The sequence below is a fragment of the Lycorma delicatula genome, chromosome 2 (assembly GCF_047948215.1).
Source record: "Lycorma delicatula isolate Av1 chromosome 2, ASM4794821v1, whole genome shotgun sequence".
NCBI classification, from domain to species: domain Eukaryota; kingdom Metazoa; phylum Arthropoda; class Insecta; order Hemiptera; family Fulgoridae; genus Lycorma; species Lycorma delicatula.
In genome coordinates, this window is record NC_134456.1 from 104675627 (window position 1) to 104687969 (window position 12343).

The window sequence follows — 12343 nt, forward strand, 5'->3', positions numbered from 1 at the left end:
TTTAAATATATTTTAGTGTTGAAAAATTATTTATAAATTTAGGGTTGTTTTGAAATGAAATTTGTTTTTCGTTTATCTGATTGACCTGTAATAACAGCAGTCAATCCACCCTTTTAAGCATAATGGTTCCTATTGTCCGAACCTTTTGCAATATTCTAGAAAGAATTTTTAAAAATAATTTCTATAAATTTAGAAAAAAAATTGTAAAGAAGCTTCTCTAGCTGCTACAACAAAAATTTTGCAATGCTGCCCGTCTAAAAAAGTAACTCAACTCTTATAATTGTATAACTGATTTTTTCAGGCCAAAATTAGTGAAATTAAAACAATCAAACTACACAAGTGAACAAGTACCATTACTCAAGCAATAACAAGAAAGCATTGGGTTAGTTACATGAATATTCTGTATTTGATTATAACTCATTACTCCCCAAATTTCTAATTTAAGTAAAAGATTCTTTGATTATTTGCCTAATTGTTCTTCTTCTCTTTCACAATGTGGTCTTCATGAAGCCATTCTTCATCACTTAAACACTGTCAAACTCTTTACATAACCATCAATTTTCCTCACTGTCTGCAGCATACACTGTTTTTAATTTTATGAGACATGAAGAAAAACATATTTACATGGAGGACAATTACTTGAATAATTTTCTGATACATGAACATCATAACAAAAAGTGATCACTTAAAAATAATTACGATTAAAACCAATCTGTTTTGAAATTATATGGTAATGATTCTTCTGAAGGCAAGAAACTCTATTAACAAAACTTGTATAAAACAAAATCTCATATATTAAACTTTCAAGAGGATTTTCTAACTTTTTAAGACAAGCACATTAGCAAAAATACTACAAAAAATTTATTTGAGGAAGATGTTAATAATCAGCTTTGAAAGGTCTTTGGAAGAACTACTTACAAATAATTTAAAGGTTTGTAATCTTTATTCATTTTAATCATTGATAAAGAAAAAAAAATCATTGATAATTATGAATCGTGAAAATAGTAAAATATGCTAAATGCTTGGCAAACATGTATAGTAACTGACATTGCAGAAAAAACTTAATCTGCAGTCAGTATTTTATCATATCACTGTTTCAGAAAGCAAATCTATTTAATACTTTATGACCGAAATCTTCACTTTTGATTGTTGGTTACTAGTTAACTTATGTATCACTTGTGCTAAAGAAAATCTATTTATATCTTTTCTTTATCCCCTTACAGTAAAAATTAAGTTCTAAACTTAACTCAAATCAGTTAGCTGGTTATCACGTTAATAAGTATACGTGTTTAATCACCCAAATATAAACTTTTTTATGTGAAATTAATAACAGATTAAATTTAGCATAAAATGCATAAGTAATTCAACTAAGTCAACAATGAATAATTTTATTTACTATTGAGTAAAGTATTACTTATTTTTATATAAGAATAAATTATATCAGATGTACAAAAAATGATGTTTGAGACAGAAGTAATATTTAAGTAATGGCTGAACAGAAATGCAATGCTAAATTCTATACTCTTATGGAAATGGAATGTACTACTTTTTACATGTATTTCACTTTAACCAAATTCAATCAAATGCAACCTTTAATACAAGAAATGATAAAAAAAATTTTGGAAGATAACTCCTTTGTAATGGAACTTATTAAAAAAAACTTAGTACGATAATATTATAAAGTTGCTATGCAGTGTGAAAAGCTTGGTTATACATAATACAAAAAAGTCATAATGTAATTATCAAAATATATTACCAATCATTAAAAATTTCATTACTACATGATTTTCATTAAATTAAAATGTACATTTTTTATCCTCACCATAGTATGTTTCTATAAGTGGCTGATGTACCTCAAATACTCTTGCTATACTTTCAAAAAGTAATGTCAATGTATCAGCAAATATTACAGCAGCTCTTTTATCACTTGGACTTGCGTCTATAGCTGCTTTAAGATTTTTTCGTGAACTTTCCTCCATCTAAAAAGGTCATTAAAACATTAAAATAAAGGTAAATAAAATAATTTAAACAAGCATTCTATATTTTTATTTGTAAATAATCATTTATAACTAGGCTGAGAAAATAGATAAAACTAGTCATGATTATGTTTTGACAATTTAAATGCCAAAAAATGGAGTTAAGAGTTTAAATGGAGTTAAATGGAAAATGGAATTAAGAGTTTAACTCTTAACTCCAAAAAATAAAGATTTTGTAAAGTATAAATCATAAATACTATTGGTATAAGTTCATAAAAAGAAATAAAGAAAAAACTCTAAATTTACAGTAGACCTGAAAATTATCAGCAGCCTTTGTATAGTCTATTCACTACTTTGTCAGACCAACAGTTTAGTAAAGTTGGATGTAATTAGTAGTAATAGGTGCAAATACGTTTAGTTCAAGTTCTGTCATCTACTGGGCTGATATCATGAGGAACATTAGTAAACAAATCCAGTAAAATCCTCTATTTCAGGATCATTAACAAAAAAAATAAAAATAAAAAATAGTAAAAAAATAAATAATAGGCTTAAGTTAAAAATAATGTTACACTTAAACTACTTCAATAAAGTAAATGACATCACATCTAACAATTTCAGATATGAAGTCACCAGTCATCATTCTGAAGTCTGATTTTATATAACTTATTTCTACATTATATATCATCTACAACTTCTTTTTTTATAAGCTAGTATTACACTAATAACAGTTTCATGGAAGAAAATGGAAAATATAAACCTAAACTTAATAAATTGTTTATAAAATAAGAATTATGAAATGTATCTCAAGACATAAAAAAAAATTAGAAACAGCACAATGAATTTGAAACAGAATAAGAATTTTCCTTATTTCTTTAATCTACAATGGTTTTTAAACCCTTGTTAATCATAGCATATCTTTTACTTGCAAGGTCTTTCCATAAAGTTTAGTTTTGATTCGGTGAAATGAAAGTAATTTTTATAGATATTAAACATTATTGCACAATTAGTAATCTTTTAATAATACTTTGTAAATAGTCTAAGATTACTTTCTTTTGGACTAAATATTTAGAAAGATAAACATCATGACATTTTACTTCAGAAAATAATTATCAGCAGCATTTGTGTGTGTATAGGCATAATGTTCTCTTTTACTTGATGAATTAATCCACCACAAAAGCTTACAGAGAAGCTTGTGCATGGGAATATGGAAATGGGATTTTCTAACATATGAAAAACACCAGCCTAACTGGTATTTGAACATAGATCCGAGATGAAAGGTTGAGATGAGACCACTCTGCCATGGAGATCGGCAGAGTGGTGGAGTATATCAATCATTAATATTAATGATTTTATTTCTTGTTCAATGAAAAATAAATCAGCTAAAAATTAGCTTTAATAAATAATTTTTTTCTCGTATAATATTATTGTTTTTGTTCTTTGAACTTAATTTTTGCCGATATTTGAATGATTTAAACTTTTTAAATGGATATAAAACAACTGTAAATATTTTTATTGTTAATTTCTTATACACAGTTTTGCACACAAAGCTGAAGAATGCATCAACTGAGATCAGTGAAATACAACTTCATTCATTATAACAAAAATTGTAAATATCACAATATGATAATTTAAAGGAAAACTAAACACGTAAAAAGATTTAAGAGATAAAGTAGGAAACTTTCTAACAAATTTTGAATGAAAAAGTAAGTCACAAATTTAAAAAAAAAATACAGCTTTATTAATAAAAATGTAACTAAATAAATTTCTTACTTTTGAAGCCAGATATTTTGAGTAATGTTCTAATGCATAATCATGCATATTAATTAATGGAAATATTTTAAAAAATCGTGCAACTGAAGCACCATCATCGTTTTTAATCGCTTTAGAAAACTTTAATGTTACAATATCACGCAACTGTCCAGCAGCATCTTTTAAAAGTGATAATGAATTTGTAACTGTTGAACAATCTAAAAACACATCAAATAAGTAACAAAATAAATAACGAATTATGCATACATAATTATAAGAATCAAATGCAACATAAATAAAAATTAAATCACAACAAATATAGCAATAAGAAGATAATAATTTTAAAAACCTATTCAAGAACTATTTCATTACTTACTGTTTTACTCTTTCTCACTTATCAGTCCCTTAGATGTTTTAGTAGATTTTTGTTTAAATTATTCATGTAAAAAAAAATTATGAAACATCTTACCGTTCTGAAATACTATGGAACGTGCAAAATAGCAGTTTTTTTAAAATCAACTCCCAAGATTTGATAAAACATTTCAAACAATTTCCAGTTCTGAAACCATCTGTTTAAAACTTTAATAATCTATTGGTGTCAGGTACTAAAGGTGGATTCTACGAAAGGTATCTACTAATTAAATATCACATGCAATGAGTTTGGGTAAAAATGTCTTGGAAATTGAATCTCAAATTTTCAGTAGTTTTATTCTGTGATGACATCCAATGAGTGATTTTCTGAAGATGAAACAGAGTTCTGAAATGTGTTAAAAGTAAGTAAATACCATATAATAAGTTCACTTAGATGGATATAATTATAATTTAGTAAATTTAAGTTAATAGAATAGTCTATCAACAATTATAATTAATAATCAAATAACAGAAAATTTTAATCACAATAACACTGAATATCCCTGAATGGGGTTCATATATTGATAATATATGTGACGTGAAAGTATGGGATAAGTAAATAGGTTAGAATATCAAATAACAATAACATAATTTTCAAGATTAAGAAGTAGCAGCTAGCGATTTCGCATCAAAATGTTAATTTGGAACAGAAAAGTTAATGAAATAGTTGTTACTTAAAACTAACATTATACAATTTCAGAGCTCACTACATGTTTCTTACAAGTTTTGAGAACTTTAATACAGGGTTTTTTACTGAAAGACACTCACTACTAAAATTGGATAAACACAGAGTGTTTGGAAGAATTTCCAACTTTTAGAAAGTATATCAAAGCAGGGAGATTCTGTTTTTAAGATATTTCTCAAATCAAGTTGCTTTCATCAATAGCATGGCTTAACAGTAGATGGGTTTCTAAAGTCATCTCATCAGTTACTTTGAATAATAATGATGATGATATTGTGTTGCAAGAGGAAAATAAAGTAGCTCAATTTTCTAGCTAAAATCTGGAAAAAGGGACTTAAGAAGTTCGTGAAAGGATACAACAGACATTTCAACATCAATACAGCGATTATACCTTAAAATAATTTAAGGAATATGCAAAAAAATAGACTCGTAATAAAGAGACATACTTCATGGCCACGCTTATTACCTCTAATTTAATTGACTAACTATTCTTTTGCTTTATTTAATTAGAAAACTTGTCACCAGCAGAAAATAATATAAAAATTGTTTGCTTGCACAACTTGAGCATATTAAATCTGCCATCAAGTTAAATCTTCTGAAAAGATTCTAAATTTGTATAACAAAAGTGTTACATCAAGTTTCTGTTTTCAAGAATTCATTATTATATAAAATAAATGAAAAGTTTTTTCTCTCTCATGTGTTCCAATTTATTCATTCATTTCAATCTGAGAAATAAAGTAAAATTAATAATTTATTTACAATAATACATTAGTATTCACTTTCTAAGTAATATTCTCCCAGATCTCAGCTCATTTTTTTGACTCATCAAATCTAAAATCATTCTATGTAATGACTTGATACACAATAAAGTCATTAAATACATTATTAACAGAATGATCCAATGCAAAATTTCAGATCAAAATAAAATGATTTTTATAGATATCACAAAACAGTTCACTGTTTCGATATAATACTTCAAAAAAATAAACCATGCAGCACAAATTTAAAAATAAAACTCAAAATTTATAAACAAAACATAACTAGAACATTCATAAAGAATTCAAATGATTGCTTTCAAAAATATTTAGAATTTACACATACTACACAACTCTATCGTTGCATTCTTTGACACAACCAATATTTTCACTACCACATATTTTCAATAAATCACAAAAATATAATAAGAAACAGAAAAACATTAATATTACTGTAACAGATACTTGAAATAGTAACTCAAAACATAATGAAAATAATTTACATACAACACAATAATAATCACTATATTCCAATTGGCCTAGAAATATGTTCATAGTTTTTAGCTTCCTGGCTGAAATATTTTTTGAAAATAATTCAAAAGTGAACATATACTACAGAATGAAAAACACTTAGGCTAGATAAAATGCTGCAGCCACTATGTCACAGTATTATTAAAAGTCAATACAGGACAATTCATACACTCCCCACACTCAACAATAAACTTCACCTGCAACTTAAATTTCAGATAAAATATGAATTTAACAAAAATTCATAAATATCTGAAAGAGATGACCTACTTCAACTGACACATTCATGCAAGTGAACATCTACAATGCTATATACCACAAACAATAAATACTATAATGGACAAACTTGATTCACACACATGAACAGAAACAACTAACACTACATCTAACTCGGATCAGGATATCAACTCGTAGAAACAGGATGTAACTATTAACCACAAAGTGTAAATTATACAAATGACACATAAAATATGTATCCCAGTACACTTGAAGAACATAAAATCTACAAAAGCATTAAACTTGACCAAAGAATATAAACCGAAGAATATAGAACACAACCCAGATCAAACTTACTATTTGATCACACACTTAACAAATTTTTTAACCAATTTTAGTATGAACACTACAAACAAATACCCCATTTGCAACATCACTGAAGATGGAACTGGAGATAGTCCTGAAAATATCTATAATCATATTTCTAGGCATTCAGAAAATGAGTCATACCTCTTTTATAATTTAATAAAAATTAAGGAATTTTCTTTCTTCTAAGAACAACCATTAACAAAGAGAATGATAATTTACATTACCAAGTTTACAGAAAGCTTATTTTATAAATCTAACATGTACCAGCTGCCCAATTTCTATTAATCAGACATTTATGATCATGATATTATGCATAATTAGTACATCATTACCCTGTTGTACATCATCAGCTGTTTGTTCCAGAAGTATCTGATCCATTGTTAGAAATCTATGTATATGAGCAGCAGCTTTCTCATAATCATCAGCAGCAAGAGCAGTCTGAACACCATCACTGCATAACTGTAAATCTAATAAATCATGTACTCTCTGCTGACACTCTGAGACTCGGCTCTACAAAACAAGAAAAGTATATAGATATAATGTATGAAAAATCTTAAAAAAGAAAACTAGTTACTTTATAAATTATCATCAGATAATAACTACAAAAAGAAAACCATTAAACATATAATCTCATAGAAATTTGAATACTTTGAACTTCAAAGCTGAATAATTCTTGGTAACTGTTTCTACCTAAGGCCAAATTTCGAATACTCTAAGAAAAAACATTTTAAAACACTTGACTCAATTTTTGATTAATTAGTGAAATCCTACTTAAGAATAATTGTCGGATGTTCTGTTTAGCATCCTTATCTTAAAACTCCAAGCCTTTATCTCAATTCTTAACATTAGAGATAAAGAAGATTGAGGTTTTGATAACCATAACTCACTATTTTAAGTTTACCTACAACATTGTAATCATTAATTATTGCTATATTTTTATCAAACTAATTACATTCTCTTTCACCCATCCAGCAAGCATGTTTTTGGACAAATTTGGCAATCAAAGAGCTCTTGCTTTCTATCATCTTCTGATTACTATTGAAAAACAACTTAACTACTTTCATATTCTTCCACGGACTAAACTAGAAAAGGGAACAAACAAGGAATGTTCCATACACACATGGAGTAAAAAAAAATTACCTTCCACCAACACGCCAGTGTCGCCACTGTGGGAGCGACATTGTTCTCTCTCCCTCACAGACACGTATGCAGCTTCCTATGTGCGCATGCTTACATCCCAACCCCATAGGGGGAAGACACCCACTTGTGCATGCACACAACAGCCAAACACCATGCCCTGGAACTGTGAAGCGCACAGTTCCATACAAAGATTTTTCTATATTTTTCATAAACTGGGGAATGGCTACTGACATTAAGCTTAGGGATTATGTACAATTTGTACAAGTATAAAGAAAGAATTAAAAAAAAAAGAGTACTCATTACATTAAATTTTATTGATAATATCATGTGGAAATAAGGAGTGCTGCAGTTCCACAGTGCCTATATGCAGGCTACCACTGATAATGTATAACAACTCCTTTTTTTCAATTTAATAACCAGAAAATGGGTAAATATTATCTATGGGTATCTGTAGTATAGACCCTAAATGGCTCTTGTAATTAAATAAGAATAAGTATTTAAATATATTAAACAATGTGTTGTTTAAACAAATAAACAACATTAACTCAACACTAGAACCCTACTAAAAATTGTTAACCCGAATTTTGCAAATTTTGGCAATAAGTCATGAGCAATACCCAAAGAGGAAGTGAATGAAAAAATTTGGTTTCAAAAAATTGTTTCTAGTAGAGATGTCTGCAATATTTAATTATATATATATACACTTTTTTTTTTAATGTATTATACAAAATACTAAACATGTAATAAAAACTATTGTGAAACTGTAAGTCTTGCAGTTCATTTTTCTAGTCAGTAAAACAAATTGCAATGATTTCTCCATCTCACTACTCACAATTAATTTCTACCCAAGAAATGCTTTGTAAGCTGAAAGAGTTATGTAAGTCGGTCAGTATTTTATTTTGGTCATCCAAGGTTTGTTTTATTCTTCACAAAATAAAATATTAATTGTTCAGTACTTTGTAACTTTACCACTTTTTTCACAGCAAAAATTAAGTGGTTTTTTGTTGTGTTGGAAACTTTAAATGAAGACTATAAAACTTAAGCTATCATACATATATTTATAACTCCCCTTATGAATCATGAGACCTTGCTGATGGTGAGGGGGCTTGAGTGCTCAATGATACAGAGTAGCTGGACCGAAGGTGCAACCATATCAGAGAGGTATCTGTTGAGAGCCAGACTAAGGAATGATTCCTGAAAGAGGGCAGCAGCTCTTTCAGTAGTTGTTAAGGGCGTCGATCAGAAGGAACAGTCATATCAACATCACTCAATTTTCTGAGTACTGCACAGCTGAAAGCAATAGAAAACTACAGCTGCTTTTTTCCTAGAAAATGTAGCTCTCTGTAGTAACAAAGATGGAGGTGCCTTCCTTGGTAAAATATTCCGAAGGTAAACTAGTCCCCTGTTCAGATCTCTGGGTGGAGACTGCTAAGGATGGGGACACCAGAAAATTAAAAAATAACATTCTACAAATCAGAGTGTGGAATGTTAGAAGTCTAAAAAAAGCTGGTAGGTTAGATAATTTAAAGAGGGAAAAGGATAGATTAAATGTAGATATAGTAGGAATTAGCAAGGTTTGGTGGGAAGAGGAAAATAATTTTGGTTAGATGAATTTAGAATAATAAACACAACTTCAGATAAAGGGCAGGCAAGTGTAGGTTTCGTAATGAACAAGAATATAGGGAAGACAGTACAGTATTTCAAAATGCATAGCGACAGAATCATTGTAATAAAGATAAAATCAAAACCTAAGCCGACAACAACTGTTAAGGTCTATATGCCTACAAGTGCCCATGATGATGATGAGGTAGTGTGTATATGAAGAAATTGACGAAGCAATTAAACACATAAAAGGGGATGAAAATTTAATAATAGTTGGAGATTGGAATGCAAGCATTGTAAAAGCCAAGGAAGGAAGTATTATGGATGAATATGGGCTGGGCAAAAGGAATGAAAGAGGGGACCAACTTACAGTGTTTTGCATTAAGTATAATTTAGTAATTGTCAACACTCAGTTTAAAAATCATAATAGAAGAATACACACATGGAAAAATCCAGGTGATACTGCAAAGTATCAGACACATTATATCATGGTTAAGCAAATATTTAGAAATCAACTCGTCGACTGCAAAGCTTACCCTGTTGCAGACACTTATAGCAACCATAATTTAATGATAATGAAATGTAGATTGGGGTTTAAAAACCTGATAAAAAGGTGTCAGATGAATCAGTGGAATTAGAGAAGCTTGAGGAAGAGGAGGTAAAGAAGATGTTTGAGGAGGACATCGCAAGAGGTCTGAGTAAAAAAGATAAGGTAGAAAATGTAGAAGAAGAATGGGAGAATGTTAAAAAGGAAATTCTTAAATCAGCAGAAGCAAACTTAGGCGGAATAAAGAGAACTGGTAGAAAACCTTGGATATCAGAGAATATATCGCAGCTGATGGATGAAAGTAGAAAATATAAGAATGCTAGTGATGAAGAAAATAAAAGGAACTATCAACAATTAAGAAATTCTATAAACAGGAAATGCAAACTAGCAAAAGAAGAATGGATTAAAGAAAAGTGTTAAGAAGTGGAAAAAGAAATGATCATTGGTAAAATAGACGAAGCATATAGAAAAGTTAAGGAAACTTTTGTGGTACATAAATTAAAATCTAATAATGTGTTGAACAAAGATGGTACATCAATTTATAATACGAAAGGAAAGGTCAATAGGTGGGTGAAATATACTGAAGAGTTACATGGAGGAAATGAATTGGAAAATGGTGTTATAGAGGAAGAAGAAGAAGTCGAAAAGAATGAAAGGGGAGAAACAATACTGAGATCTCAATTTAAGAGAGCTTTAAAAGATTTGAATGGCAGGAAGGCTCCTGGAATAGAAGAATTACTGTGCAGTGCAGGTGAGGAAGCGATAGATAGCTTATATAAACTGATGTGTAATATTTACGAAAAAGGGGAAGTTCCATCAGACTTAAAAAAGAGTGTTATAGTCATGATACCAAAGAAAGGAGGAACAGATAAATGTGAAGAATACACAACAATTAATTTAACTAGTCATGCATCAAAAAATCCTAATTAGAATTCTGTACAGAAGAATTGAGAGGAGAGTGAAAGAAGTGTTAGGAGAAGACCAATTTGGTTTCAGGAAAAGTATAGGGACAGGGAAGCAATTTTAACTCTCAGATTAATGGTAGAAGGAAGATTAAAGAAAAACAAACCAACATACTTGGCATTTATAGACCTTCCTTTCTTTCCTGTTTAACCTCCGGTAACTACCGTTTAGATAATTCTTCATAGGATGAATGAGGATGATATGTATGAGTGTAAATGAAGTTTAGTCTTGTACAGTCTCAATTCGACCATTCCTGAGATGTGTGGTTAATTGAAACCCAACCACCAAAGAACACCGGTATCCATGATCTAGTATTCAAATCCGTGTAAAAATAACTGGCTTTACTAGGACTTGAACGCTGGAACTCTCGACTTCCAAATCAGCTGATTTGGGAAGACACATTCACCACTAGACCAACCCGGTGGGTTGCATTTATAGACTTAGAAAAGGCATTCGATAACATAGACTGGAATAAAATGTTCAGCATTTAAAAAAAAATAGGGTTCAAATACAAAGATAGAAGAACATTTGCTAACACTTACAGGAACCAAACAACAACAGTAATAATTGAAGAACATAAGAAAGAAGCCATAATAAATAAGGGAGTCCGATATGGACGTTCGCTATCCCTGTTACTTTTTAATCTTTACATAGAACTGGCAGTTAATGATGTCAAAGAACAGTTTAGATCCAGAATAACAGTACAAGGTTAAAAGATGCTATGATTTGCTGATGATATAGTAATTCTAGCTGAGAGTAAAAAGATTTAGAAGAAACAATGAACGGCATGGATGAAGTCCTATGCAAGAACTACCGCATGAAAATAAACAAGAACAAAACAAAAGTAATGAAATGTAGTAGAAATAATGTAGATGAACCACTGAATATAAAAATAGGAAGAGTAAAGATTACAGAGGTAGAAGAATTTTGTTATTTGGAAAGTAGAATTACTACAGATGGACGAAGCAGGAGTGATATAAAATGCTGAATAGCACAAGCAAAACGAGCCTTTATTCAGAAATATAATTTGTTTACATCAAAAATTAATATAAACATCGGGAAAATATTTTTGGAAGTATATGTTTGGAGCATAGCTTTATATGGAAGTGAAACTTGAACGATCAGAGTAGCTGAGAAGAAATGATTAAAAGCTTTTGAAATGTGGTGCAATAGGAGAATGTTAAAAATTAGATAAGTGGATAAAGTGACAAATGAAGAGGTGTTATGGCAAATTGATGAAGAAAGAAATATTTGGAAATATATAGTTAAAAGAAGAGACAGACTTTTTTTTTTTTTTTTTTTGTCTTCAGTCATTTGACTGGTTTGATGCAGCTCTCCAAGATTCCCTATCTAGTGCTAGTCGTTTCATTTCAGTATACCCTCTACATCCTACATCCCCAACAAT

General features: G+C 29.5%; 1 protein-coding gene across 1 annotated transcript in view; it reads right to left on the reverse strand.

The window, feature by feature from the left end:
- The window catches only part of Cog4 (conserved oligomeric Golgi complex subunit 4), a 54278-nt gene that overhangs the window by 25128 nt on the left and 16807 nt on the right, over window positions 1-12343 (reverse strand). The window contains exons 4-6 of the mRNA XM_075355924.1: window positions 7019-7196; window positions 3747-3943; window positions 1823-1979 (exon numbers count right to left, since the gene is read on the reverse strand). Of these exons, the coding sequence (XP_075212039.1) occupies window positions 1823-1979; window positions 3747-3943; window positions 7019-7196 (532 nt within the window). The remainder of the gene's footprint in view (window positions 1-1822; window positions 1980-3746; window positions 3944-7018; window positions 7197-12343) is intronic.